Here is a 26,645-nt window from a genome sequence, read left to right on the forward strand (position 1 = left end):
CTGTTTGTAAGCAAGGAATGGAAAAAGCAACTTTTAATAATTGATGTAATAATAAATTTATCTTACAATGAAATGTTCTCTACAATTTTTAGGTACTGCAATTTTTCAACTCTTATATATATATATATGTACATTCTCTAGGACCAGAAGAGAAGGTAAAAACAAGCAAATGATAATAAATTGCTATTTTCCTAAGAATAGCTCCCATTATCCTAGCCAGCTTAGCAGTTTTCTTCTGTAGGGAATGGCGATTTGGATATGGCACCAGCTGACTGTTGTATATAAAAAAATGATGATCAGGTACTTTCTTGATTTTCCCTTCTGTACATTTGATGCGATTCCATCTTGAGGAAATTGTTAAGGCTAAACCCAAAAAATTCCCCGGCTTTCTAGTTCCAAATAGGGAACCTCGAATGAGTCAATCACTGTGCATAAGGTCGGCAACAGTAATTTTGCCACATTTACTGTCATCTATCAAATCAAATTGGTTACAGATCTGCAGGATGTCTTTCTCTGCAATCTTTCCCATCTCCTTAAGTTTGTATATGACAAATTCAGATTTACTGCAAGGTGAAACAAATCAATTAGGTGGTTATATGTTTACTTCTACAGAAATAGCAGAGCTAACATGGAAAGTTGGCAAAGCCAGTTAATGAATAGGAAAAGCCAAAGAGGATAATCACCCATAAGTATTAAGTAGAGTGAGTTTTTACAGTTTACTAGTATCTTCCATCCAGAGAAACCACAGCTCAAATATCCTACTGGGAGCATATGTTATTCTTGCATGATACAACTTTTCTTTCAAAACCTATTGTATGCTTTCTCTGCACTTACAGGTTGAAAGGAGCCTCTTGAACATGAACAATCACTTCATTATTCATGATTTTCATAGTAGGATTTCAAATCTGCTTGTCGCGTAATCCTACACTAAATGAAGTATTATCTTCCCGTACTACCAAATGTCCCAACAGAAGTGATTGGGCCCACTTATAGACGTTCTGCAGAAAATTTCTCTTCTTAACTATTTTCTTTCAAGTCTATTTTTTGTCACAGGACATCCTACTTCTGTATCAACTACTACAAACCAAGTGTATGGTGGGAGATAACATGAAGATGAGAGAAAACTTGCTTTAGGGTTTTAGAACTTTGAATAACTAAATTTAATTATCAACCTATGAGCATATAAGATAATGAAGGTACCTGATGGAACCATCATTGTCAAGGTCTGCAGCTACCAAATCGCCCAGAGTCATCTTCTTCTGAAGAACCCATTTTGCAATTCTCCGATTCCTCTTCTCGATCCTCAGCTCAGTTAAATACAGAAAAGCTCTGGCAACAGCCAATGTGCTTACTAGCAACCAAATAATAGCGAAACACCTCCCTGTTAGTGTCGTAAAAGCATAGTCTCCATAGCCAACAGTAGTCACAGAAGTAACAGAAAGATAAAAACTATCAACCCAATTCATATCCTCAAGAAAATGCACAGTCACTGTCCCTATAGCAAGACAACCGATCACAACTCCTAAAGCCAAGCACACTTTGATCCTTATTCTCATTCTTCCTTTCTCTTTATCAATCATATAAGTTCTCACCATTGCGTTGAACCTATTCTCATCCATAGTGCTTAAGAAAACTGCTTCTTGCCTGTCACAAATGTATGTGACCAATCCATTAAGCAGAATATCAACGAAACCAAATCCAATCAATATAAAAACACAAGTGAACAGCTTAGTAAATGTTGTGTCTGGAACAATATCGCCGTAGCCAATTGTACAGAGAGTAACTACAATGAAATACAACGCGTCTACAGGCTTGAATGTAGCTTTGCCCTTAAAGTTTCCATTAGTCAAATATATCACAATGCCAGCAATTATATACAAAACCAAACCAATGAAAGCTTGTTGAACGATCAAAGGAGTTGATTTCAGGGGCGGTCTGGGGTCTAAAGAATCCGGGAAAGCTTCCTTAAACTGAGTGAAGACAGAAGGAGCAGAGTGCGAGCGGCGAGTGAGTTTTCCCTTCTTCAAGTTGGCAATAATGTTTAGATAAGATGGAGGCTTTGGTGCTGTGATGATGGGAATAATGGCATCATTTCTGACGAGATGGGCGGTTGATTGCCGCCTTGAAGGGCCATGATCTAGATTCCCCGATGGCAATTCTCTCTTTATTGATGATGCTTTGCTGCTTCCTTCTTCAAGTCCTTTAGTTTTTGAGAGAAAAGGCTCATCCATACAGTAACAATCTGGGTTGCGTTCTGGACAAATTTTGCTTCCATTGGAGAAAATTTTGATAGTATTATCTAAAACTACAAGTCAATAGCATTTGAAGTGTGCATGTTGAGTTTCGACAGGTTGGTGGTTCATCTAACAGTCGTATCTTTTGCAAAAATTGATTGTAAAGTCGAAATGCCATGCTGGCACTCTCAAGGTGTCCACGTTAGCCTTTGTGGGGTACTTTTTCCCAAAAAAAAATCAACTACTTTCATTAATTTCATTGGTAATTTTGTAAAGCTTTCAAAGAGCCGTCTAACTCAAGGCAAGATGAACACTATCCAATAAAAGACCGTCAAATAACACATCATATGTTTGTAAATCATAATACTTTCTGGGAGTTGCACCATAACAAGTGTGATTTTGATTGTCTACCGACTGATACAAGAAAACAAAAATCTTGGCCGTGCCTTATCAACCAAATCATGGTAATTGGTGTATAAAAGATCATTACATCCTCATGAAGGTGGGTGGCTGCAAGCTATTACTCTGCATGAGACAAATGATAGACAAATTAGTCAGAATATTGGAGAAATACACAGTAAATCACTTGACCTGTTGGCAAAATTTATACAGAATTTGTTCCATCAGCTCCTGCTTTTATCATACAGTTTCTTTACTAAATCAAACTCCACAGATGGCTCGAGAGCCAAAATATTTAGAGAGATCAATGAGAAAAACTGGATGAAAAAGATCAAAAACATTTTCAGCTTCCACTTCTATCAGTCAAGTTGAAACCAAAAAGTAGACAAATATCAAGAATTGTTTTTGTACATTCACAGAACTCAAAACTGGCAAACTCATTGTTACCTAATGAAAGATAGAATCTGCTGAAAGGTTGATTCAAGCCACCATGCTAGCTAAAGGAAAACATCAACTGAATCGATGTGTAGACAAGTATAAATCTTCTGAATTATTTAATGCATGCATGAAACTTTTTCTAATTTGCGAATTAGTCTTTTCTTTCTTTCTAAGCAATGAAAATTTTTCCTGACTTTGTACTAAGCAGTTATCTTGTTCCCCTTCTATTTTGAGCATTAACAATGGTTAGAATGATACGCAACTAATACTCCTCAAATATCAAAACTGATAAGAAATTGATTGAGAATCACCTTTCATTAATTTCATACATGCCCTCTATTATTTCATAAAGAGAACAAAGCAAAAAGCACTTACTGCAACACAATGTAGTGGCTCACTCGCATGCACTATCATCAACTGATGAGAACATAACTTGCCCCATCTGGGAGTAAATCTGCCGCAGTTGGAGGTAAAGTGGAATGCGGAACAGATTTTCGGACCTGTGCATGAGATTCAGCTTCTTGCTCAAACATCTTAACGAGTCCTTCGAGCTCTAATTTTCTCACTTCAACATGTTCATCAAGGATGGGTTTCTTCAATCCAAGGTAGAGCAGTCCAATTGCAATTAGCACAACTCCTAACAAGAAAAGGATCCCAGAGAACAATGCAAATGCATATGGAGACCCTCTAGCTCCAGGTATTCCATCAACATTGATCCCAAAAAGTCCAGTGATAATAGAAAGGATGAGGCCACAACCCCCAAAAACTCCTAAATTATGTGTGACTGTAAGGCTTCTGTCCTTGAATTAGAAGTAGTGATAAAGTGAGGAAACAGGCATAAAAATTTGATCCAAATTATAAAAGACTGATGGAAGAGAAAAGAGAAATCTTACGATAGTAAAGAAAGTCAAGGATAGGACATATCTATATTAAGAATCATATAGTTTTCGTCCCCAAGGAGACAGCCCAGTTGGCTTGGTCTCTCTCTTGCAGAAGTAGCAAGAGTTCAAGGGTTTAATCCCCCTCACAACAACCTTCAAAGGGAAGGGGGATAAATCTAATTTGTGGTGGGACAGGATATGGGTGTTTGGTCACTAAAATAAATAAATAAATAAACAAAACCTACACTTATCTTGGACAGATGCAGGACAGTGATATTGGTAACTTTTGTCAGAAATTTTAAAGTCAAAAGTACTGTAAGTTAAATAAAATGCTAGATAATACTTCCAATGGAGGGCTATTCACATCTTTAGTGTTTATCATTTTAGATGATTTTATAGACCATAGTTTTAGCGCAACAATTTTCCAAACATACGTTCATTGATGATAAATCAAGGCTAAGATTATGTATTCTATCAGATCTACTTAGGTAGAGTTATTCTGAAACAAATGCAACTGCCATCCAAGCATCACAAACAAACATGTGAGTAGATGACACAGCGTACCTCTAGCCAAACTTAACCCAAGTGTTTTGGCAGTTTAAATACAACTCAAGGTGCATCATGTTCAAAGTGTACAAGTCAAGTCGATCTAAGTCACCTTCGTTTTGTATTAGAGCATAAGTTTGAATTGATACTACATTATTAATTTTTGTCATTACCAAACAAAGCACATTCACTAGCACAGAGTATCTAGACAACTGCCTCTTTATAATTTCATAAATTTGTACTACTGAGCAGTAATTTTGTCTTCCCAAACAACATTTTCTAAATGTGTGTGTGTGTGTGTGAAAAACATCCTAGCTGGCTACAGAAAATCATCATATTGAGATTGAGAAAATTTGACCATAAAAATTTCTTAATCTCACCTGTAACCATGCACGAACAGTACTCTGCATGACATCTTGAATTGTAAATAGGCGTCCACGAACTGCTTCTTGTTCTTCAATCATTTCCCTTGTGGACTTTCTCATTCACTCTAGCAAAGCCCATGCAAGATTCCCTTTCAAGTGTTGAAGAAGCTCAAACACAATTTCGTCCCTCACATGAAGTGACCATTTCACTCTTATAACCTGTAAGTTGAGTTACATAATGAAAGGTAAATTCATAAATCATAAGCAGAGATTCTTCTATTTTTATTTTTATTTTTTACCCTATCTTCATATCAGAACATCCACAAGAACTAGTATGCTAGTGGAATCTTAACCAGCTGCAATGTCATTTGTTAAGCCTGATTTTGTCAAAAATTACCTCTGTAAAAGAGGTTACCAGATCATAAAAGAAAACAACATAAACAAAGCAGACTAAAAATTTCAAATAAAACTGAAACTCCTCATGTGCAAACATTCACCAACTTGGGCAAGAAATATGATGATACTAATTGCAGCATTCCAACAGAAACAAGTATGCTTGTTCAAAATATTATATAGCAAGAGATTAGTATCGGTTCATGTGTCAGAAAATTATATTATGCGCTGGAGCTTCACATTCAGATATGATTCTTTTTGTGAACATTCATGGTCAGTTCTCGTCCAAGTCTATATAGACCCTGACAGACATGGTATCAGGAACCTTATAAGCCCCCACAATGGACTTTTACACCAATAATCATAATCCGCACACAATATATCATACTGAGGCAGGCACAAAAATCACAGCTAAAATAGTTCTCGGAAGTTACTTTGAAAAAAAAATATCAGCTTCAAGGTTATGATTTCCATGTTTCAACCAGTTGCAGGAAGGTCCAGGCACTACACATTAAAAAAGGTAGTCATGCAGGTTATCATCCCAATACATTCCTTCCTCGATGAGTGATTTGCCTAACTCTATACAAGATACCAAACATATAGCTGAAGTTTAATTATTTTTTCAAGCTTTAGATCACTGCAAAGCAATTTCAGCAGGTGAAGTATAATGACTGATGTTTGATAGATTGATGTCTACAGGCAAAATCCAGTTGAGCATAAAAATTGACAAACTAGCAAACAGCATAAACAGTAAAGAAAATGAATTGCCAATATTCTAGCTATTTAGTAGATTGATGTTTGCCCAGAAAAAGATGCAAATGTCAATTTTCAATTGCAAGAGTAATCTGTCCACAAGGACAAAGTAGTTTGATACCTGAGTTGATAGCCTGCTGATCTCTTGGTTCAAAATTATACCGACTAGGTGCATATCCTCATGTGTTCTCCTATTCATAAGTGAAAAATGTGTCAGGTAAAGACAACAGAGGACTTACCAAAAAAAGACCCACAAGGAAAGTGAAACTGAAGTAGTAAAAATGTCCAATGTGTGTGGATGCACCTATTCATAAACTTCAACTCAATCTCATCGGCTGCCCCAAATATGGATTTGCGGAACAACCTAATTCGCAATAATTAGAAACAATCAAAATAGGAATTAGGAAAAAATTGCCTGAAATTGAGAAAACATCAATCCTTACTATTGCCTATGCTGCTACTTCTAATATTCTATTCAAAGAATGGTGGAAAAAGCCAGCAAATGGTTGTCAATAAACTTGCTTCCTCATAGTTAAATCAACAGAAAACATTAATCATAGAACTATATTTTTTCTTGAACTAGTAGACTGTAGGTTAAACCTGAAGGTGACCACAGGAAAGTAAAAGCCATGAATGCTTCTCAGCGGCTAAGTCAAAGATATGAACAACATAAAGCTCCAGTACCTATCATCCCATTGTGCAAGACGACAAGCTAGATGTGCTACAACTTCATAAATAGTTCGTGGTATGTTACTACCTCCAGCGGCAAGCAGTTCCTGAATAAAGCATGATACAAGATCTTGTGATAAAATATATAAAAATATATTTGACAATAGGTTAGCCATTGTCGAGAAAGATGGCTGCAGCAAGTTTTTCTTTTTCTTTTTCTTTTTCTTTTTTTTTTTACTGTGGACAAACCTGTACTTCCATGATACCTAACACATTAATATTTGATGTCGATCCTTTGACGTGCAAAGCAGTTAGTAAAATTTTTTGTGCCTGCCACGATCTTAGAACTATTGGGACGTCATCCTCATCGACTAGTGGATCACCAGCTGACTGCCCTAATAGCTCAAATAATATTCCACCAGCAACTCTTACAGGAACCTGTCAATCAATAAGAAAATTAATATAAGTTTCAAATATAACACAATCCTATAAATTAAAAAAAAAAACAACCATGAAAATCTCTCAAAATCTATTATTATATCAAACATCCGACAAGAAACAAATTTCTCAACTCTACACTCAAAGTGAGAAGAAATCCATGGTCAGCTTTTCTTGACATCACTTCTCTGCCAGAGCTGATAGTTAATCATATGTGCCAATTGCTGAACTTTCAATCCACTTAAATTAGCTAAAATAATTATAAATCAAAAACACAGGCCACTGCTCTAAGAACTAAAATTTCCAACAATATACAACAGCATCTTTGACACAAAAAACAAGATTTCACATGTTTTCACACACTTTATCAAGCTGCAATAAACTTTATAGGTATTGCATCATGCATCTCATCACATCACAAAGTCAGGCCTTAGTGTGCTTTCCTACCACCCCCCACCTGCTTTCTTTTTTCCTGTCGAAGTGAAACTACCAAAGAAAGGAAAGACAATAGGAAAAGCAGCAGTGGGGGAATGCAGATACTTCGTAGAAGAGGTGGAAAAGAGATGTTTAAGCAGTGGAGGCAATTGTCCATAGAATTTCAGGAAAGTTATCAAATTGATAGCTCTTTGTTGGTTGTGAATGCCAATAAATTAAGAACCTGTTGTATTTTTTGTGTTTTCTCGTATTTAGATAAAAGTAAATGATTACCTCAATACTGGGAAATGGCATCAGACTAGATTTTTAAATGTCAGAGTAGTTTATAACTTACTTGCTAGGGTTATGATTCCATATACAGGGTAAGATAACTGCTTTCTCATGCCTTGAGAACAGAAAACAGTGACTTACCCCAGGTGACACTCAAAAGTACTCTCATATTGGTCCTTAGAAATGGAACACTGACATGGTCAACTGATCAAGTATCAATCAAGAAATTTACCTCGTAAAGAAGGTGCTTCATTCGATCACTTATCAGCTTACTTTCATCTCGCAAAGCAACACTGATAGCAGGATGCAACCATTGAGCATTACTCAACCAAGCATTAATGTGTGGATGATCTGCAGCAACATGACACCACCAAGTTGGACCCACTGGCCTTTCCCAGTAAGGAGCAGCCAAATCCTCAACAGTGACATCATCTTCTTCACTGGGAAAATCAAAAGGCTGCTCATTCCAGCCGGCATCAATTTGCACTGACTGGACCAGTTGAGAAATTCTATCCCAGCCAATTGGTATCCAATAACTTCTCGGAAGAAAATTTTCCCTGCCATTAAGATGCCCTACATGACAGTCCTCACTAAAATCATGTTCATCAAACTTATCCTTAATCATAATCGCAGACTCTATCACAGGTGAAGATTTACTGAGACTAAAACCATTAACTTTAGGAGTTAAAGATGGTTCAACTTTTGAGCCAGGTTTTGATTTAACCATCTTCTTGTGGCCTCGAACAAACTCAAAGGCACAAATAAGTCCATCAGTCCAAAGATCACCCCCCAGCAAGGAATCTCTACTGAGATGAATCTTTTGAGTTTCAGGCTTCTTCATTCCATTATTGCATACGAAAACAGAATGTCCATTTGCCGCATCACTCATGTTGCATTTCACCTCTGCAAAGAAAGGGAAAATTAGCAACCAGTTACTGAAAATAACCAACCCATCTGAACAGTATGCACCTTATCATCTAGAGTCCTATGCGGACACAATGAATTACTAGTTTCCAGCTGAATTCTTTAATTTTTCTTATTGCCCAATTCTTCTTTCTTTTTTTTTTCCAATAAAAAGATAAAATTTTGGATCGATAAATTCATATATGGTCCCAAAGCACTCAAACTACTCTACTATAATTAATTCCAGAACAGAAAAATACCAACACTTTCAAGTTCTCAACCAATGATACTACAATTACAAACAACATTACAATTCACGTAAGAAAAAGAGTAAAAATTAAGAGTTAGTTTTATAAAACAACTAGTAAAACTTAGAAATTGGCCATATACAGATATACTTACAGAGGGATCCAGCTGGCAGCAGCGTGATACTGTGATGATGATGATGATGCTTCACTAACTTGAAAACCTGAAACGGTCAATTTAAATGAAGAAAATAAATAGTGAAAATAAAATCAAGCGGTATTTTTTTTAGTTGTTATTATTATCATCATTTATTTTTTGGGCCCAAAGCGTTCGGAGATAAGCGGAGGATGGCTTACGAGTGCACGTGGAATGCTTCCAAAGTTCCAATGTTCCGCTTCGACTTCGAGTTTTGCATGTTTAAACTGTGTTGCACCGTTTTATTAATATCGAAAATAATGTAAAACCAATATTTCATTTTTTTAAATATTTTAATAACTCTGTTGACAAATAGAATTAAAGTCCATTTCAAAAAAATAGAAAAGAAATTTAGAAGTCTGTCATGACTACCTTTGTATGCGTTTGAAATTGAGGTTGGGCGGTTGTAATTTGTATTTAGTAAACTTTAGCTGATATAATTTGAAAGTTATATTGATATAATTTTTCACTTGTATAATAGATAATCTATTATATCTTTAATAATTTTATTAAACTTATTATTTAAATTTTATTTTTATTATATATTATTAATTTTTTTATAATTATGGCCCATTTGTGATTAGTTTTGAGAGACTTAAAAGTGATTTTAAAAATCTAAAAATTTATTTTAGTGTTTGGTATACAAAAAATTAAAAATACTTTTGTCAAAAGCAACCGTCCTACAGTTGTTTTTTAAAAGTAGGGAATGAGTACCTTTTAAATTATGATTTTGAGAATCAAAATTGTCATTTAATACAATTCTATAAATATCCTTAAAATTATTACCTAAACCCAAAATTACCCTTATTCAAATTGAAAACAAATTAATATTTTAATAAATTTTGTTATAATTCATCAATATAATTTATTAATATCATTTGTTGGTCGAATTATCATTAAATTTGTTTCACTATATTATAAATTTAGTTATCAATTATTTTAAGATAAAAAATTAAAAATTAAAATCAATATATTATAGATTTTATTTTTAATTAAAATTATTATAATACACAACTAAAAATATTGAATGTACATGTTTTTATATGTATAAGTAAATTTCATTTTACATTATTTATATTTTAGTCATTTGTTTTCTCTAAGTAATTTTACAATAAAATTTACCTAATGTCTATAACTGCTTTCAAAACTTACAATACTTTTGAAAACAAAATTTATCAAGGGCCCGTTTGGGATTGCTTTTGGAATGCTTAAAAGTGATTTTGAAATTTTAAAAGCTAATTCTAGTGTTTGGTAAAAAAAAAATCAAAATCATTTTTGTCAAAATTAGCCCCTCCTACAGCTGATTTTGAAAAGTACGGAAAGAGTAGCTTTAAATTCTGATTTTGAGAATCAATTTTATCTTTTAATACAATTCCATAAATATCCTTAAAATTATTACCTAAACCCAAACTTATCCTTATTCAACTTGGAAACAAAATCAATATTATAATAAAATTTTATTATAATTGGAAACAAAATCAATATTATAATAAAATTTTATTATAATTCATCAATATAAATTTATTAATATCAGTTTGTTGGTCAAATTATTATTAAATTTGTTTCACTATATTATAAATTTAATTATCAATTGTTTTTAAGATAAAAAATAATATATAATAAATTTTATTTTTAGTAAAAATTATTATAATACACAATTAAAAATATTACATTTACATGTTTTTATATATATAAGTATATTTTATCCTATATTATGTATATTTTACTCATTTGTTTTCTCTCGTTAGAGTAACAGTAAAATTTACCAAACGTCCATAATTGCTTTCAAAACTCACAGTACTTCTGAAAACAGAATTTATCAAACACTTAATTGATTTTCTTCACATAAAACAAAATTTACCAAACACTTAATTGATTTTCTTCACAGTTGATTATTTTTACAGCATAATTAACAATAATTTTTTTAAAAGGTAAGGGGGGTGGGCAAGCCCAAATATTGTTTTTACTCCCCTTACCATCCCCAAGAATCGAACCCGGGTTTTGGTAGGTGTTACAGCTGCACTGCAACTAACTCGACCACGCCATTGAGGGCTAGCTAACCGCAATTATTTTAGAAGTTACAACATTTTCAAACTGGCCTCAAATACTTAACTGATTCTATTCACAAATGATTATTTTTACAACACAGCTAATAACAATTGTTTTAAAAGTTATAACATTCCCAAATTGGCCCTTACAACTTTTTTTTCCATAGCAGCTGTAACTTAAAAGTTACAGTAACTCAATCTCAAATAACACCTTAATATAATTTATTGATATAGTTAATACGATATATGTTATAAAAATATATTATTTTGTAAAATTGTGTTACCAACTCTTAATCGGTGAAAAGGACAATTGAAAAAAAATAATTTTGTGTCCGTTTAGGCTTTCAACATCCAAATTATTGACTTATACTCATCTAAAAGAATCAAGCAATTTGAAAATTGTTTGTTGATATGAACAAAGTCAAGGAAAACCATCAAATTATTTCAATGACTTTGGATATATAATAGCTTCAAATCATATCTTTTTATAAAGATTTTTTTTTATCTCATGGTAGTCTGTTCTAGTCGTCTTATGAAACTTTCATTATTGAATTAAACATGCATTTCCCATGTTTCTTGCTATTTCCATAGCACCATCAAATGATAGACGTTTTAATTAAGAAACAATCATTCAAATAGGTTTGAAGGAAAATAATCAAAAGTCCATTCAATGCATTCCTAAATCCATCTAAGAAACAATGAGTCAAATTTTGACATTGAACATTGAACTATTTATAAGATGATCTTAGACATATGTCACGTCACATATTATAATTAGATTTAGATTCAATGTTGAGTTGACTTATATTCAATTCTTCATAATATTTTGTCGTACGTGTATATATAATAATATATGATTAAAATTTAGTTTGTTTTATACTCTTATTTAATAACTATTACTTATATATTTATAAAAGATTAATAAGAAGAGTTTAACTATTGGCACCCCTATGTACTCCTTGTAAAACCCTCTCCTAATATAATTTCATTAAATGACAAAATAATGAAATACAACTATACCAACTATAACAAATCCCTCTAAGTTTCTACATAAATACAACTATATGAAGGCCTCTTACATTTTTTGTCTGCTCACAAATACTTTTGCATTCTATTTTTTTTTAATTTAAAAAATTACATGATAATTTTTTGAGGTCGCTTTTAATTCTACTTAATTCATACATATATATGGTTTTTTTTCAATTAAATATGTATGCTTAAATCATTCAAAAAATTGTTAAAAAAAATGCAATTGAGATTGTTCGGAAGAAACTGAATTTTTTTTTTTTGTTTTTGAGTCAGAAAAGAAACTGAAAAAATGAAAAAGGATATTTAGGGAATTAAAATAAGATTTCACAGTAATGGGTTTGAAAAGAAGATTACGGGGTGCTAATAGTCCCTCACTAATAAAAAGGTTACCTAAGCACTTAACCATATCCTAAACTGAAAAATGGGAAACCATAGATTCGAATTACCAAACTTAACGGGAAATTCTCTATTTCTCTCTCAGCGTACCAAATCAAAAAATTAAAAGTCGCCTTGAAAATTAGAGATAGAGACCGTACTCTGACCAGAAACGACACCGCCGTACAAACCCTCTACATATATCATATCTCCGGGAGCTGGCTAAGTTACAGATTCTGTAACATACAGATCCAACTTAGCCAGCTCCTGATTGGTTAGCTAGCTACCAAACAAAAACAATTGCATGCTTTTTCTCCATATGCAGGACAGGTGTGGTGCATGCATTGGGTGCGTATGTTACAGAATCTGTAAGGTAGACAGGTCCCATATCTCCGTAGTCTGTATTCCACTCTGGATAAAGTTTCCTTTAATCTCGCATCTCCATCCGCTAAAATGAAAAAAAAAAAAACCACGTAGACTAAAGCACGCAACGGTTGATCCGAGGACTGTGACGGAGCTTTAACTCACGGACAGTAAAAATAGGAATACTCAGTAAGTTACTAATACTGCATTACTACTGCTGAGTCCAAGGAGATTTTACTTACGCGTGTCGTTTAAATAAATAGAATTAAAAAAGCGAAAGAGAGAGAAAAGGAGAGTAGGTTTTTGTTTTGTTTGTTTGTTTGATTGTTTGGCTTGATTGATCTGCTGCGAATCCAAAAGGGAGAAAAAAAAAAAAAAGGCTTTGAAAGAAAGGGCGGAGGAAAAGAAACGGAGCGAGCCGCAAGAGGATAGAAAGAAGAGTGAAGCGAAGGGATGGGGAGTGATAGCAAGAAGAGCAATAATAACAGTAATGTGGCGGGCGGAGCGTCGCAGATTCCGGCGGCCGCTAAGAAGATAGTGCAGAATTTGAAGGAGACGCTTAACAAGAACTGTACGGACAGCGAGATCTACGCCGTTCTTGTCGAATGCAATATGGACCCCAACGACGCCTTCCAACGCCTCCTCTCTCAAGGTCTTCTCCGCTTTCTCTTGTTTGCACGCGAAAATTTCAAAGGAAAAAAAGAAAGAAAGAATTTATTTTTGCTTTTCTTGCTGCATTTTGTTTGGTTTTCGAGAAAACCGAAACGACAAAAAAAAAGTCTGATAGAAAGTTATGAGTTTCTCTTTTATGTCGGTCTTGGCGTTATTTTGTATAACATTTTATTTTTTTAATTTTTAATTTATTGTGTGCATTTGTTTAGCAATGTTAACTTAGCTTGTTCATATTTTGCTGATTCTTGCGTATGAATCTGAAGAGGTCTTCATAAATTAATACAAAATTCTAAATTGTGTAGATGCTTTTAAGGAAGTGAAGAGCAAGCGTGAAAGAAGAAAAGAGGTAATTAATTGACAATCTGCAGGTTGTTGTTGTCTTTCATTCTTTATTTGTTCTACCTTTCACAGTAATCACTCTACAGTCATAATGTTAATGTTGGGACCAATTATTTTTATTTTAAGTCGTATGAGGAGGTTATAATTTTATAGAGATGTGACTTTAAAAACTATTGGTTTGACTTGGTCATTCTTAGTCTAAGTCATATAGAGGTAAAGTATGCACACTACATTAATCTTATAGGATTGGAAATATCTAAAGTCATCTTAAAAGTCTAAACGTTTGTGTTCTCTTTCATGTTTTTCACTCAATATAATTTCTATAAATATTAGACAATAATTTGGTAACAACTCTAAAATATTAAATTATTGTCCCAAGCAAGTTTAGAAAATATTTTATTCCATCTTTAACCTTTAATGTGAAATAGCATATATTTTTTTACAACATACATATAGTTATTATTATGTGGAAGCAAGTTTCTTAAAACAGGATCCACAAAAACTATAACTTATTACAATGTGAAGTTTATTCTTATTTATAAATGACCCAAATTGGGACTATAATTTTTTATGACTATATGGAGATTATTCCTGTATTGAATATCGCTACACAGAAGTTTTACTGTATATTGGATTTTTTATTTTTTATTTCATTAGATGAAGGAGACGCAAGAATCAAGGGCTCGGAGTAACAGTGTGACTGCGAATCGCGGAGCTAGATTTGGTAGCGAACAAGCGGTTGGACAAACTGGTTCAACAGAAAACAACTATAATGGTGCTTTCTTCTTGCAGTTCAATGTCAAAATCTTGCCTGATGCATGCAACAATATTAACTATTCTTGCTGTGTGAACATGTACTTCTCATTACAGAGCTTGGTAAGACTGCCAACAAGCGAGAGATGGGTTCAGCAGCTCCATCAGGATCCTCATCATCATCTTATACTTATCATGCGACAGGAAAGATTATAAATGAGCAACCTCCAATTCACAGGTTAGTTCTACATATATATATATATATATGTATATATTATCTGACGGGAAAGATTTTAAATTTGGTTTCACTATCAAAGCCTTCCATAGTAATGAAGTGAGCATCTAGTTTCTAAATTGGGACTAATTTTAGTTAAGGACCACCAAATTTGTCAGTTGTTTCATTAGACTCTTACTATCATTTACCCATTTCACATCCCTTTTGCATGTATATATGCCCATTTAATATGATTCTGGATTTTTTCTTCCATGCATTGCTATCCATAGATTCCTTTTCAATATAGCCTGAATTTTCTGTGATAAGCTTTACAAATACTGTGGAGATTTCAAAATAACTAGACACTGAAATTGCAGTATGTTAGCTTTTGTGCTACAGATTTTTGCTAAACACTTTGTAACTGAAAGCAAAATTTTATCTGATAGATCATTTTGTGATTTTGGTGGACATATTTACTGACCGTATAGCATATTGGCTACCGCTAAAATCTAATCAGAATTTGGAAAACTGATATGGTGTACTAACATGGTTTCTGGAAGTGGAAAGGTGATATACTTAGCTGCAGCAGGATAATTTCCTTCCACTTGCAGTTGTCTGTCTCGGTGCTTGTGGAAAGCAGTTTAAAGCTTTTCAAGTTTCTTGAAGTTTTTTTTCTGGTGGATCTGAAGATAAAATTCCTAGTTAACTGTAGGAAGGGGTTTTCAAGGAAAATTCCTTTCTTAGGCCATCAATGGCATTTGGTTGTGAGTGATTTTGGGAACTAGAATATTTTTGTCCTGCAAATATGTTTTTGCTAATGTGGGATACATTCTTTTACTACTTTATGCTGCATCTTGCTAAGAGTATTGGGGTTGGAAAAGTGTTGGTTCAAATTGGACATTTATGTGTTTGTGTATTGTCAGCTTTTCAATTTTTATTCTGTGTAAGTAATTGGATGCTATAAGAATGTGCCAACCTTTTAACTCAGTTCTGTCGTTCCTTATTAAATGTCTAGCATATTATTTGAGTGCTTCAAATTCTTTTGCAGCGATTTTTTTAATGCTGATAATAGAAGACAGTTATTAGGAACGGGTGATACTATCTCTTCATCTATGCAAATGTGTTCAGGAAATCAGCCTACTTGGCCGGGCATTTCCAAAGGCCAGGTTTCTCTGGCTGATATTGTGAGGGGTAGGCCATTAAACATAGGCTCGCAAATGTCAAGTGAAATATCTTGTACAAGTCAAGCTGCAGTTTTACCAAACTCAATTCAGTATCACAACAAAAATCCACAAGTTTTGACGTCTCCAGAACTCCATCAAGACCCATACTCTTCACATCCTTCTAATTCTTCGGAGAAAATTCATGGGTGTGGCAGGAGTGCTGGTCTGCATGATTTTGATGATGAATGGCCTGTGATTGAGCATCTACCTGCTGCCACTGGATTATTAATCACAGATGCATCTGCTACCTTAGACGCAGATGGGTACTCTAATCGTACTTGCTTATATAGTGATAGAGCTAAATTGTCAAGGCACTCCGAGTCAGATGACATTCAAATATCACAGAGGCATTATGATAGTCATAATCAAAGTTCTAACAGCAATGAGTCTGTTTCGGTTCCCAGCAGACGGATTTTTGCAGACGGTGCTGGGGGAGTATCTAATGATGACTTGCTTAAGGAGACAAGTTCTCATGATTCTCATGGACGCATGTTTCAAGAAGGTAATTATTTTTGTTATCAAATTGATGTTAGTTTGTTATTTTATCTGTATCATACAATTGTGTAGCAGACTATTACTATATTAAGTGCGATGCCTTACCAATAACTAACCATAATAGACTTGACTCACCTTTTAAGAATTCTAATTTCCCTTGTAGTTTTACTTTGCCTGGTTTGTGTTAGTTTTTTATCTGAGACTTTGCTTACTAATAAAGATTTTAGTATGCTATAAAGACTGTTTTAAAATTCAGTTGATACTGGTTTTCGTGATGTACATTTATCCTTGCATCTAAAAGTACACATCTATAAGCAATGGCTTTACTCAAATTTAGTTTCCATCTGATCTGCTACATTAATCTTTCTGAGAAGTATGTTTTCTCAACTTAATCACTAATCAATCAGCACTTGGACTTTTCTGAATCCAATTTGAGTCTGTGTTGTGGCCTTGTGGGTACCCTGCCATTAGCAGTAAGTTTTGGGCATCTGTTATCGGTACTTGAGTATTTTTGGTCCATGTATATATATATATATCTTAATAGCAGTATATGAAATTTTTTCTGGTAAAATAATCATACTTGTTCATGTCAGTCAATTTTATTCAAATTGAGTGATTTATACGTATTATGTTTCATTTTTGTTGAACATTTGAGTAAATCTATTGAGCTGGAAGCAGTTTTTTTTATCTTCCTTTAATATGATCTTGGGTTTTCCATCTTTCTTAATTTTTCAGGAATAGCCAATGTTTCAGATTTGCCTTCCCAAAACTACTCTGCATCTTTGAATGATGATGTTGTGTCAGCATTGTCATCAGCTGTGGCCAATTTGCAGCAGCTTAATATAGGGAAAGAGGAACCAGTAATGCCTCCAACGGAGAATCACAGTGCAGTGGTGCTTCCAAACCATTTGCAAACATTTGCTGCTGATTGTTCACATTTGAGTTTTGGTACCTATAAGTCTGGAGTTACTTCTGCATCTCCCACAGTAGTGGCATTTAATCCAATAGAAAGCAATTTGGAGGTCTCAGCAGCAGATGCTCCATCTGCCATGTACAACTTCAGGCATGATTAACTTTAGTTTAGTTACAATGCATACTTTTTGGATATTGGTTAATAGGATTTTTCTCTTCCTGTGCAGAAATTCCGAATACCTTGGTGCTGAGCAGTTTGGTTTTATGCATGATACTCACAGAGTAACTGCAGAAACCAGGAATTATGACCCTCCTGTGTCTTCACAGCCAGAGTTGATGAAGCAAGATATTCCTCAAGCAACACGGGAGCATGAATATATTACTTCTTTGTCATTGCCAGGTAATAGCATGAATGACATTCAACAGTCAGATTCCAACTTCCCTTTTGTGGCAGAACTTAATGAGAGGAATCTTCCTTCTGTACCGAGTGAAACGGTAATTCTCAATTTCATAGACTTTCTTCTGTCATTGATTCCCGGTTTTAGTTGCCTTAAATAAAGCAAGCATATATTAAAACCCTTTTTTTGTTTAATGATAGCTAGTTGCCTATGCCCAGTGGCAAGTGATGTTAGGTGGGATTTCTATTGTTTTCTTTCTAAATACAAACCTTTGACTGCAAACCAGATTAACATTTGGGGACTTTGATTCATTTGTTGTATTTGGTAATGAAATAGCCGAAATGCACTTTCAATTTGCATTTGCTTATTAAAGTTCAAGGTCATAGATGCATAATTTTACCCTACTTTTTGTAAAACGTTGCTCTGTTTTACCCAACGTACATAGATACAGAATTTTATCATGTGAAATTAAGTAAAATACAAAGTTGATAACATACAATATCAGAAATATATCCATTTAATCTGATGCCAATTCAAGGTCACTAAGCTAGATATTTCTAATTTGATTTCAATTTGCTTTACTTTTTCCTTTTTCTAATATAACACATTAATGGCATGTGCCAATTCTTTGTATTATCTTTTGTTTATTATTTGTTCTCATCAAGTTTAGATTCCTGGCCGCCATATCATTTAGTATTATCATTCATACTCATGACCAACTGATTTATGGTCAGTTTTGCAATCATACTCGTGTTTTTCCTTCCTGGCCTTCTTTCCTATTGGTTGTTTGTGCCAATTCCTTCCTATTTGTGTTATTGATTGTTTGTTTATCCTGTCATCTTCCTGTATTTTACATGATTTTCAACTTGTTTGGCACCGTTAAATTGGTACTCATGTTATGTATTATTCTACAGAATTTCGAAAATATACCAAGTGGTTTATTGGCACCAACTCGTCAGTCCTTGAGAATGAGAGATTCCTCATCTTTTCTTGCAACACAATCAATGCCATCTGGTTACGGCTCTACAGTCTCATTACATGCGACAATGCCTGTGTCAGAGGTACTCTAAATGGTCTCATAATCATGTTTGTCTTCGCTTTTTGATGTTAACGCCTTTTTATTAGTTTATATATTTTTTTAATATGTTAGCTTGATCACTCACTGAATACTTTCTTGAAATTTTGAATATTGATCTATACCACCATAAGAATAATATCTTTTGCTTATGATTAATAAATTGATGATTGAAGCAACCAAAATTGGAATTAAGGCTTTAGATGGTATACTTATGTTTCATTATCCGATAATTTTGAAATTTTCAATAATTTGAATGAGATTTTACTCTTGTTACTCCTTTAGTTGTAAACTTGTTTTCAATGTCATCCGGTCATTGTGATACTTTGGTTTGCTATCTTGAATTTGGCCCATCTTTTGGTGTCTACAGATAATTAGATCTGTAGTATGGGAAGATTAGAGTTAAATTATCATTGGAATATAATTCTGCAGCTTTTGAATTCTGGCACGTTCTCTTTACCTCAGATTTCCCCACATGATCTGCCTGGTTCCAACCTTACCGGAAGAGATGCACTTTCCCATCTTCAGCCTTTGCATTCTTACGCTCAATCTAGACTTCCTTCAGGCAAATTAACCAACATGATTGGCTATCCTTCCATGCCACAGAGGCAGACATATGTTCCGTCTGCTTTGCAGCATGCCTATCCAGAGGCCAGCGTGTTTCACGATTCTCTGGCAGGCATGAATTACAATCTTCCGCAGTACAGAAGCAGTGGCACTATAGGCGGCTTGCCTCTGTCCAATAGTGGCCTTTCTGCCTATGGAAGTTTTGTTGGGAGTTCTACCTTACCAATGGGTGCTGCAGTTGGCTACAATGGTCCTCCACAGTCTCACTATATGGATGGAAATAGTTTACCACGTCACCAGGTAGAAGCGATGAATGTCTGTTCCCCTTTTATGAGTACTCACTGTGATGGTGTAGATTGGCTTGCTATCTTATTAAGATGCATAATTTGAGATTATTGATACGGACTTAATTTGATGTCCAGATAAAATGGTTTTCACTGTAATCATATCTTTTAGGGTTTTTATTTTTATATTTTTTTCCTCTTCCTTTTGGCTGATAGAAAATTTTTGTCTTCAACTGTTCTCCTCCCTCAACTCGTCTCCCCTCTGCTTTTTTGCTTTATCTTATGATGTTTTTTTTTTTTTTTTTTGGTTTTCCTGTGGTGCTTGAATTATCTAATTTTATTTGGCTGGTAGGTATTTTTGTGCTCTAGTTATTGTACTCAACTCTTCTCTCCACTCTGCTTAATTACTTATTTTTTCTTCCTATGGTGCCAGCATAATCGCTCTTCTACGTGGGATTTGGGAGCCAGTCGACAGGCATCGTCAATGCATTCTGATAGTGCATACTACAGCTTGCTTCGACAGAATCAGCATCATCCAGGATATCAAGTTGATCAGCAAGCTTCACAGCATTATGAATCTCTGGGGTACCCAAATCCAAATACCTATCATTCCGATAGAATCACAAGAACATCAGCACCAAGACCTTGGTGATTTTTTTTCCTAACTGATTCTTAAGGCACTACAGCCTGCAATTACGCTAGATTCAGCAGCACAGCTACTAACAGTTTTCAGTCTTCCTAAATCTGTTTTCGATAGCAGCAGCTTAGGGTTTTGTTATAGTTGAAAGATTGCACGTTGATTTTGAGTGTGGCAATGTCCAATTGTATATATCTCTAAATAGAAAATGACAGTCACTGCCCTCTGCCTCAACATTGCATTTTTATATGATTTCATGTTGGGGCATGATTTCTGATTTTAGAGATATAGCTTGCTTTATCCCATTTTGTCAAGGTGCAGAAATTTTTTTGATCGGATGGTTGACAAAAAGCAAATGGCAAAACTCATCTGGCTGGGGTTTTGTGTCGCACTCAATAAATCGGTCTTGCATGTGTCTATTTTTTTAAATTGAAGCATTTGCTATGATCAAGTCATTGTGCTGTTCTTATATGGGTTCTATGAAAAATATGGTAATCGAACACTGTTCTTCTAGTTGACGATGTAAAATTTAGGAATTATAATTGCAGGAATTGAGCCTTATTTACCATAAACCATCAAGTTAATAGAAGTTTAATATGGGTATCTGTTGGGGAAGGCAATTGACATGAAGGGCAGTTGGAAGGTAGGCTATGATATGAATATATTGATCCATTTTTAAATTAAAAGTTTGGTATCACTTAACCATCTCCTAATTCCCAATCATTCTTTTTGGGTTCATATAATAAATTTAATGGTAAAAATCCACTACTTAAACTCACTTAATGTTCATAATTTTTGTGAAGTTTTTTTTTCCATTTTGAGCAAAGAACTGAACTTGCAAGCATGGCCGGAGGCACAGATCTTAATGTACATTCAGTTGCGACCAAAGCTGCTGTGGATAGAAACCAAGAACTGGATAAAGGTAATCACCAGAGACCAGGCACTGATGCGATGCTTATGCCTCCCAAAGTAGCCAAGGCAGTGTCGCCAGTTTCTGCAGCTGATGGGGAAACCCTTAGGAGGCCTCGTGGTAGGCCAGCTGGCTCAAAGAACAAGCCAAAGCCGCCCATCATTGTCACCCGTGACAGTGCCAATGCTCTTCGGGCACATGCAATGGAGGTGAGCTCAGGCTGCGATGTAAGTGAAAGCTTAGCTAACTTTGCAAGAAGGAAGCAACGCGGTATGTGCATATTAAGTGGGAGTGGCTGTGTAACAAACGTCACACTGCGCCAACCAGCCACTTCTGGGTCGATTGTGACCCTTCATGGCCGTTTTGAGATTCTATCATTGCTCGGATCAATCCTGCCTCCGCCTGCCCCACCGGGAATCACCGGGCTAACAATTTACTTGGCAGGTGCTCAGGGACAGGTTGTGGGTGGGGTTGTGGTCGGTGCACTGATTGCTTCGGGCCCAGTTGTTATCATGGCCGCGTCTTTCATGAATGCTACTTTTGATCGTCTTCCATTAGATGATGATGAATTAGCTGCTGCCATGCAGAACCAGCATTACCAAAATAGTCGTCACCACCACCTCGACATCTCTGATTTACACGGGTTGCCACCCCAGAACTTGCTGACTAATGGGACTATGCCTCCTGAGATTTACGCTTGGGCACCAGGGAAGCCTATGTCAAAAACCTGATTAGCATTATTAACACCAATGCCTCTGGGCAAAATTGTTGGGTCATCTCTTTACTACTGTTAAGCTTAAGCTTCCATTAATCATTTCTTATTATTATTAAATTTCTTTGTTTTCCATTATGTTAAAGATTATGTACAAGTAATCAATATCAAACATGTTTCTTTACAATTATCTATGATCCCATTTCTTGTATTAGCAATCCCAAGTCATTTAATAAAAGGTAAACCTCTGGGGCTTTCGGATGCAGCCTCCCACCAGCGACAAATTCATGAACTTCACCATCTACTTCTATCAAACTACACCCCGGTTCTTTCTCTATCTTCACTTCCTTCATCAAAAGCCTCTCCTCCATTGCTTCCTCAAACTGATAGGAAGCAGCATAAAGATTAGACATAAGCACATAACCACAGCTTTCATTTTTATCCAACTCAATTATTTGCTTTGCTGCTTGTTTAGCCATCTCAATATTTCCATGCTTTCTACAAGCGGAGAGTAAAGACCCCCATATAATAGCATCTGGGTCTGAAGGCATACTTCTTATTAGCTTTTCTGCCTCTTCTAGCAGTCCAGCTCTGCCTAGCGCATCAACCATACAGCTATAGTGCTTTATGGATGGCTTAATCTTGTATGTTTCCGTCATTAATGTGAAGTAATCCTTCGCTTGATTCACTTTGCCTGAGTGATTACAAGCTGTTAGGACAGCAATGAAACTAATGTAATCTGGTTTAAGATTCGAAGATTGAAGCCCCGAGAACAATTTTATCGCTTCATTCTCATAACCATTCATAGCTAGGCCAAAAACCATGGAATTCCAACATGATAATCCTTTCTTGGGAACAGTGTTAAACACTTGAAGTGCCCTTTCAGGGCAGCCACATTTGCAATACATGTCTATAATTGCAGTAACAACTATGGTATTCAACTCAAAGCAATTCGTCACTAAGAAATTATGAATCCATTCACCTTGTCTAATTGCTCCTAATTTGGCACAAGCATTCAACAAGCTCACCATTGTAAACTCACTAGGCTTAATATTCTGCTCTTGCATTTCGCGAAAAAGCTCCAATGCCTCCTTAAACTTAACATTCCTCACATACCCACTAATCATAGAGTTCCAAGAAACTGTATTTCTAGACACCATTTTGTCAAACAGCCTCCTAGACTCATCAATTTCTCCACATTTAGCCAGGCCTATAATCATTGAATTCCAAGCAACAACATCGAATTCCGTATCTACTTCATCAAAGATCAGTCTTGCTTCACTCAAAAATCCACAATTTGCATACATATAAATGATAGTGTTATGTATAAACTGATCAAATTCAAGACCTTGTTTTACAACTCTACCATGAAGCTGAGCTCCATCACGAGCTAAACCAAGCTGAGCATATGCCTTGAATAGTGAAGGATAAGTTAACCTTTGTGGCTGAATTGGTGAAGTGACCAACATGTCAATGAAAAGCAATATTGCATTTCGTGGAGTTGAGCTCTGAGAGAAGCCTCTAATGATGGTATTCCAAATAAAAAGATTTGGCTTCTTTATTTGTGTAAAGACTAAGTAAGCATAGTTGATGTCGCCGGCCGGAGATGTGCAAAAGGCCAAGATACGGCTGGCGGCAATGGGGTCTTTGGGCAGGCCAGTTTTGATGAGATGGGCATGGATTTTTTTCAGGTCTTTCATTGAAGTGCATTGTTTGTCTAGCAAAGAGAGTAATGGTTGGTCCGAAATGAACTTGGACATGGAGGTTGGTGATGGAATTTGTGACCAAACTGCCATTTTTGTTTTAATTCTATGGTTCTTGTTTTCTCTATATGTTATCCTCTGTGGCAGAATACTATTATTGACTATTGCCACCCTCACTCATAAGGAGGCTGAACTTACTTGACCTATGGTTGTGGATAGGAATTCAATGTTGATCTAATTGTTATGTTAGACATTTTAGAAAGCAGTGATTAATAATAGTTAAATTTTAACTATATAGTTTACACTATCATAAAATGCATTAGTTATATATATGGATGGTAATAAGCATCGCTCACAGTGGGTTTATCATTACTAAACTTAAACCCACACAAAATTTAAATTACTAAATCCATCCACAACCTGCAGAGGGTTTTAATTTTTTTTAGAAAACCCACCCGCTACGGGTTTTAACAATTACCAAACCCGCAATGATATCCGACGGATTTTTTGTGGATTTGTAAATTTAAAATCACAAATGTTCAATATATAAATTTACAATAATAACTTCAAATTCAATTTACAACATAACATACTCAATTTTAAATTTAACCAATGTAAGTAAAAAATTAAAATTTCAACATCAATTCAACACAAATTCTCAAATTTAAGTATAAAATACACAAATCTATGAAAAAAAAAACCCACAAACTAGTATATAAAAATAACAATTATATTTCATAGTATCATTCAACGCAAGCACCAAGAGAAGATTTTTATTTTATTCACCATCATTAGCACCCATTCAACATGATGCCTACAATAATGATAAGATTAATATTTTTCAAAGAATAATACTTTTCAAATATTAATTCAAAAAAAATTATAATAATGAAATAATTCATGCATTAAGTTAAATAAAAATATACCAAACAAAAATACTTTGGTTATTTGGCACTTTGCATAATTGCATTATTTTCTTTATATATTTTTTCAATTAAAATTAAATTAAAAATATTTAAAAAAACATTGCGGGTCTAGTGGATATCCATACGGATATCTGCCGGATATTGGGCTAATACCAAACTCACTCGCATCCAAGTACGGGTTTCGGTTTATAATACCAAACCAGCCCGCATCCTGCACAATTTTCGCAGCAAGCGAGTTTTGGCGGGCGGGTTTGGACGGGTTTGTGAGTTTGCGGGTACAATTGTCATCCCTAATTATAGAGGAGTATTAAAATATAAGCACATTTTAATTGAAATTTAGTTAATTTCTTTGAAAATTTTTACATTTTGGCTTCTTCAGTTATAGAATTTTTTTTTTTTTCAATTCTAATCCACTAAAAATTTGTAGTTTCTTCATTACAGACCCCATCAAACTAAAATCATAATTCCACCATGACCACCAGTACCTAAAGTGAAGAGATAAAAACATAAGGAATCGAACAAATGACCTTAACTTTGATACAACTCAGACCTAAATTATTAAGTCATTAGTTTAAAACGGCACGTGAAAAGTGAATCATATGAAATGCCAAACAACAAGAAGAAGAAGGCAGAATGAGTGGGGATCCTACACTACATGATTGCGGCCTTTACACTCAGTGTTTATGAAATTGCAAGCATTAGCAATTCGCAAGAGAGAATGAGGATCAGATTCTTCCTTCTTTATCTTCTCTTTCGTTTTGTTTACAACCAAGCATTAGTAATCCATATACTTGGATGTCGCCCAAGAAAAGGAATTTAATTGAGATGCCAGCCACTCTTTATCTTTAGGTTCCTTGTGCTGAATCGTTAATGTCAAGTTTGCAAAAGTAGGCTTCCAGCTTTTGCCTTGAATTACGTAAAATCTTTTCCACTAAATAATCAGAATATGAAAGAAAAAAAATGTTAGAAGTCATGTGGCCAATAGTGACTTTGGAGTTATGGAGGCATAACAAAGATTTGGTCGCGTTAAAAGTTATATTTTGTAGAAGATTATGGGGAAATTATTAGATTACAAACAATTATTGGCCTTTGAAAATTTTACACTTTGAAGTCTCTATCAGATATATTCTCATTTAATTATTTAAAATAATAAAGCGGTGGCAACAATCAAGGAGAGCCTTTATTTGTATATTTAAATATTTAGAGGTTTAGGAGTATTTTATAATGTATAGGTGGGAATCCAATTGGTCAAAAGTGTAGCCTCATGATAGTATTTTGGACGATCTACTTTATTTTAAGGCTCAATTTCACTGAATTTGTTTGCTTGCAAGTTTTATCCATGGTCCCCCATGCTATGCTTTTAGCAATTAAATCCACATACAAGTGATGATCCAAGATTCCAAAACTTACATTAAATTTGGATATTAGTTGGAATCAATTGTTTAAAAGAGATTATTTATAAGTTGATGGGAAGTGTTTGAGTTTTTATTTAATATGCTCTTAAGGCACATATTAATATAACCTTAATGACAAAGAAGATCCCTAATTACTAGAAACAACTATTTGTTTGTGGATTAATTGGTGAAGAAGTTTGTGTTCGTTTATAATATATGATCAATTGAGAATCGGAACCATTCTTTAATTACATAGAGGAAATGGTTTTCTTCTCCATTTTGAAGCGAAAAAATTTGACAAGATTGTTCCACAAAGTAGAATAAAATACTAAAAGGGACCATTTAGTTGTGATAAGAGTCTCCCCTTCACATAACGACCCAACAACAAAGGCTTGCCCACAAAAAAAAAACAAAAACAAAAACAAAAAAAAAAAACAAAAAGAAGCCAATC

General features: G+C 34.6%; 4 protein-coding genes and 1 pseudogene across 6 annotated transcripts; 2 read left to right on the top strand and 3 right to left on the bottom strand.

Annotated features, from left to right (window-relative positions):
• Positions 1 to 9: 9 nt before the first annotated feature.
• LOC18045439 (two pore potassium channel c) lies at positions 10 to 2,447 on the bottom strand. The gene is made up of 2 exons (XM_006437106.2): positions 1,201 to 2,447; positions 10 to 563 (listed from the first exon to the last, which is right to left on the bottom strand). The coding sequence occupies exons 1-2, from the start codon at positions 2,229 to 2,231 to the stop codon at positions 419 to 421; spliced, it is 1,176 nt and encodes a 391-aa protein (XP_006437169.1). The 5' UTR covers positions 2,232 to 2,447; the 3' UTR covers positions 10 to 418.
• A 77-nt stretch (positions 2,448 to 2,524) lies between these two features.
• Positions 2,525 to 9,344, bottom strand: LOC18045440 (annotated as a pseudogene).
• Positions 9,345 to 13,255: 3,911 nt separating this feature from the next.
• On the top strand, positions 13,256 to 20,849 carry LOC18045441. Of its 3 annotated transcripts, none has more exons than XM_024185626.1 (10): positions 13,257 to 13,632; positions 13,955 to 13,998; positions 14,649 to 14,766; positions 14,862 to 14,982; positions 16,007 to 16,683; positions 17,412 to 17,739; positions 17,816 to 18,083; positions 18,901 to 19,047; positions 19,527 to 19,928; positions 20,346 to 20,849. In XM_024185626.1, exons 1-10 carry the CDS (start codon positions 13,434 to 13,436, stop codon positions 20,562 to 20,564), a joined length of 2,523 nt encoding a protein of 840 aa, XP_024041394.1. In that variant the 5' UTR covers positions 13,257 to 13,433; the 3' UTR covers positions 20,565 to 20,849. The 3 variants fall into 3 exon arrangements, with proteins under 3 accessions (XP_024041396.1, XP_024041394.1, XP_024041395.1); XM_024185627.1 differs by having other exon boundaries at positions 17,412 to 17,727; XM_024185628.1 differs by lacking the exon at positions 19,527 to 19,928 and having other exon boundaries at positions 13,256 to 13,632.
• Positions 20,850 to 21,329: 480 nt separating this feature from the next.
• Positions 21,330 to 22,259, top strand: LOC18044448 (AT-hook motif nuclear-localized protein 16). Its single transcript, XM_006437113.2, has one exon. It carries the CDS (start codon positions 21,393 to 21,395, stop codon positions 22,188 to 22,190), a length of 798 nt encoding a protein of 265 aa, XP_006437176.1. The 5' UTR covers positions 21,330 to 21,392; the 3' UTR covers positions 22,191 to 22,259.
• Positions 22,260 to 22,357: 98 nt separating this feature from the next.
• Positions 22,358 to 23,967, bottom strand: LOC18044449 (pentatricopeptide repeat-containing protein At2g42920, chloroplastic). The gene has a single exon (XM_006437114.2). The coding sequence runs from the start codon at positions 23,965 to 23,967 to the stop codon at positions 22,363 to 22,365; it is 1,605 nt and encodes a 534-aa protein (XP_006437177.1). The 3' UTR covers positions 22,358 to 22,362.
• Between the last annotated feature and the right edge of the window lie 2,678 nt (positions 23,968 to 26,645).

Source organism: Citrus clementina, unplaced genomic scaffold (genome assembly GCF_000493195.1).
Source record: "Citrus clementina cultivar Clemenules unplaced genomic scaffold, Citrus_clementina_v1.0 scaffold_4, whole genome shotgun sequence".
Classification (NCBI taxonomy): Eukaryota; Viridiplantae; Streptophyta; class Magnoliopsida; order Sapindales; family Rutaceae; genus Citrus; species Citrus x clementina.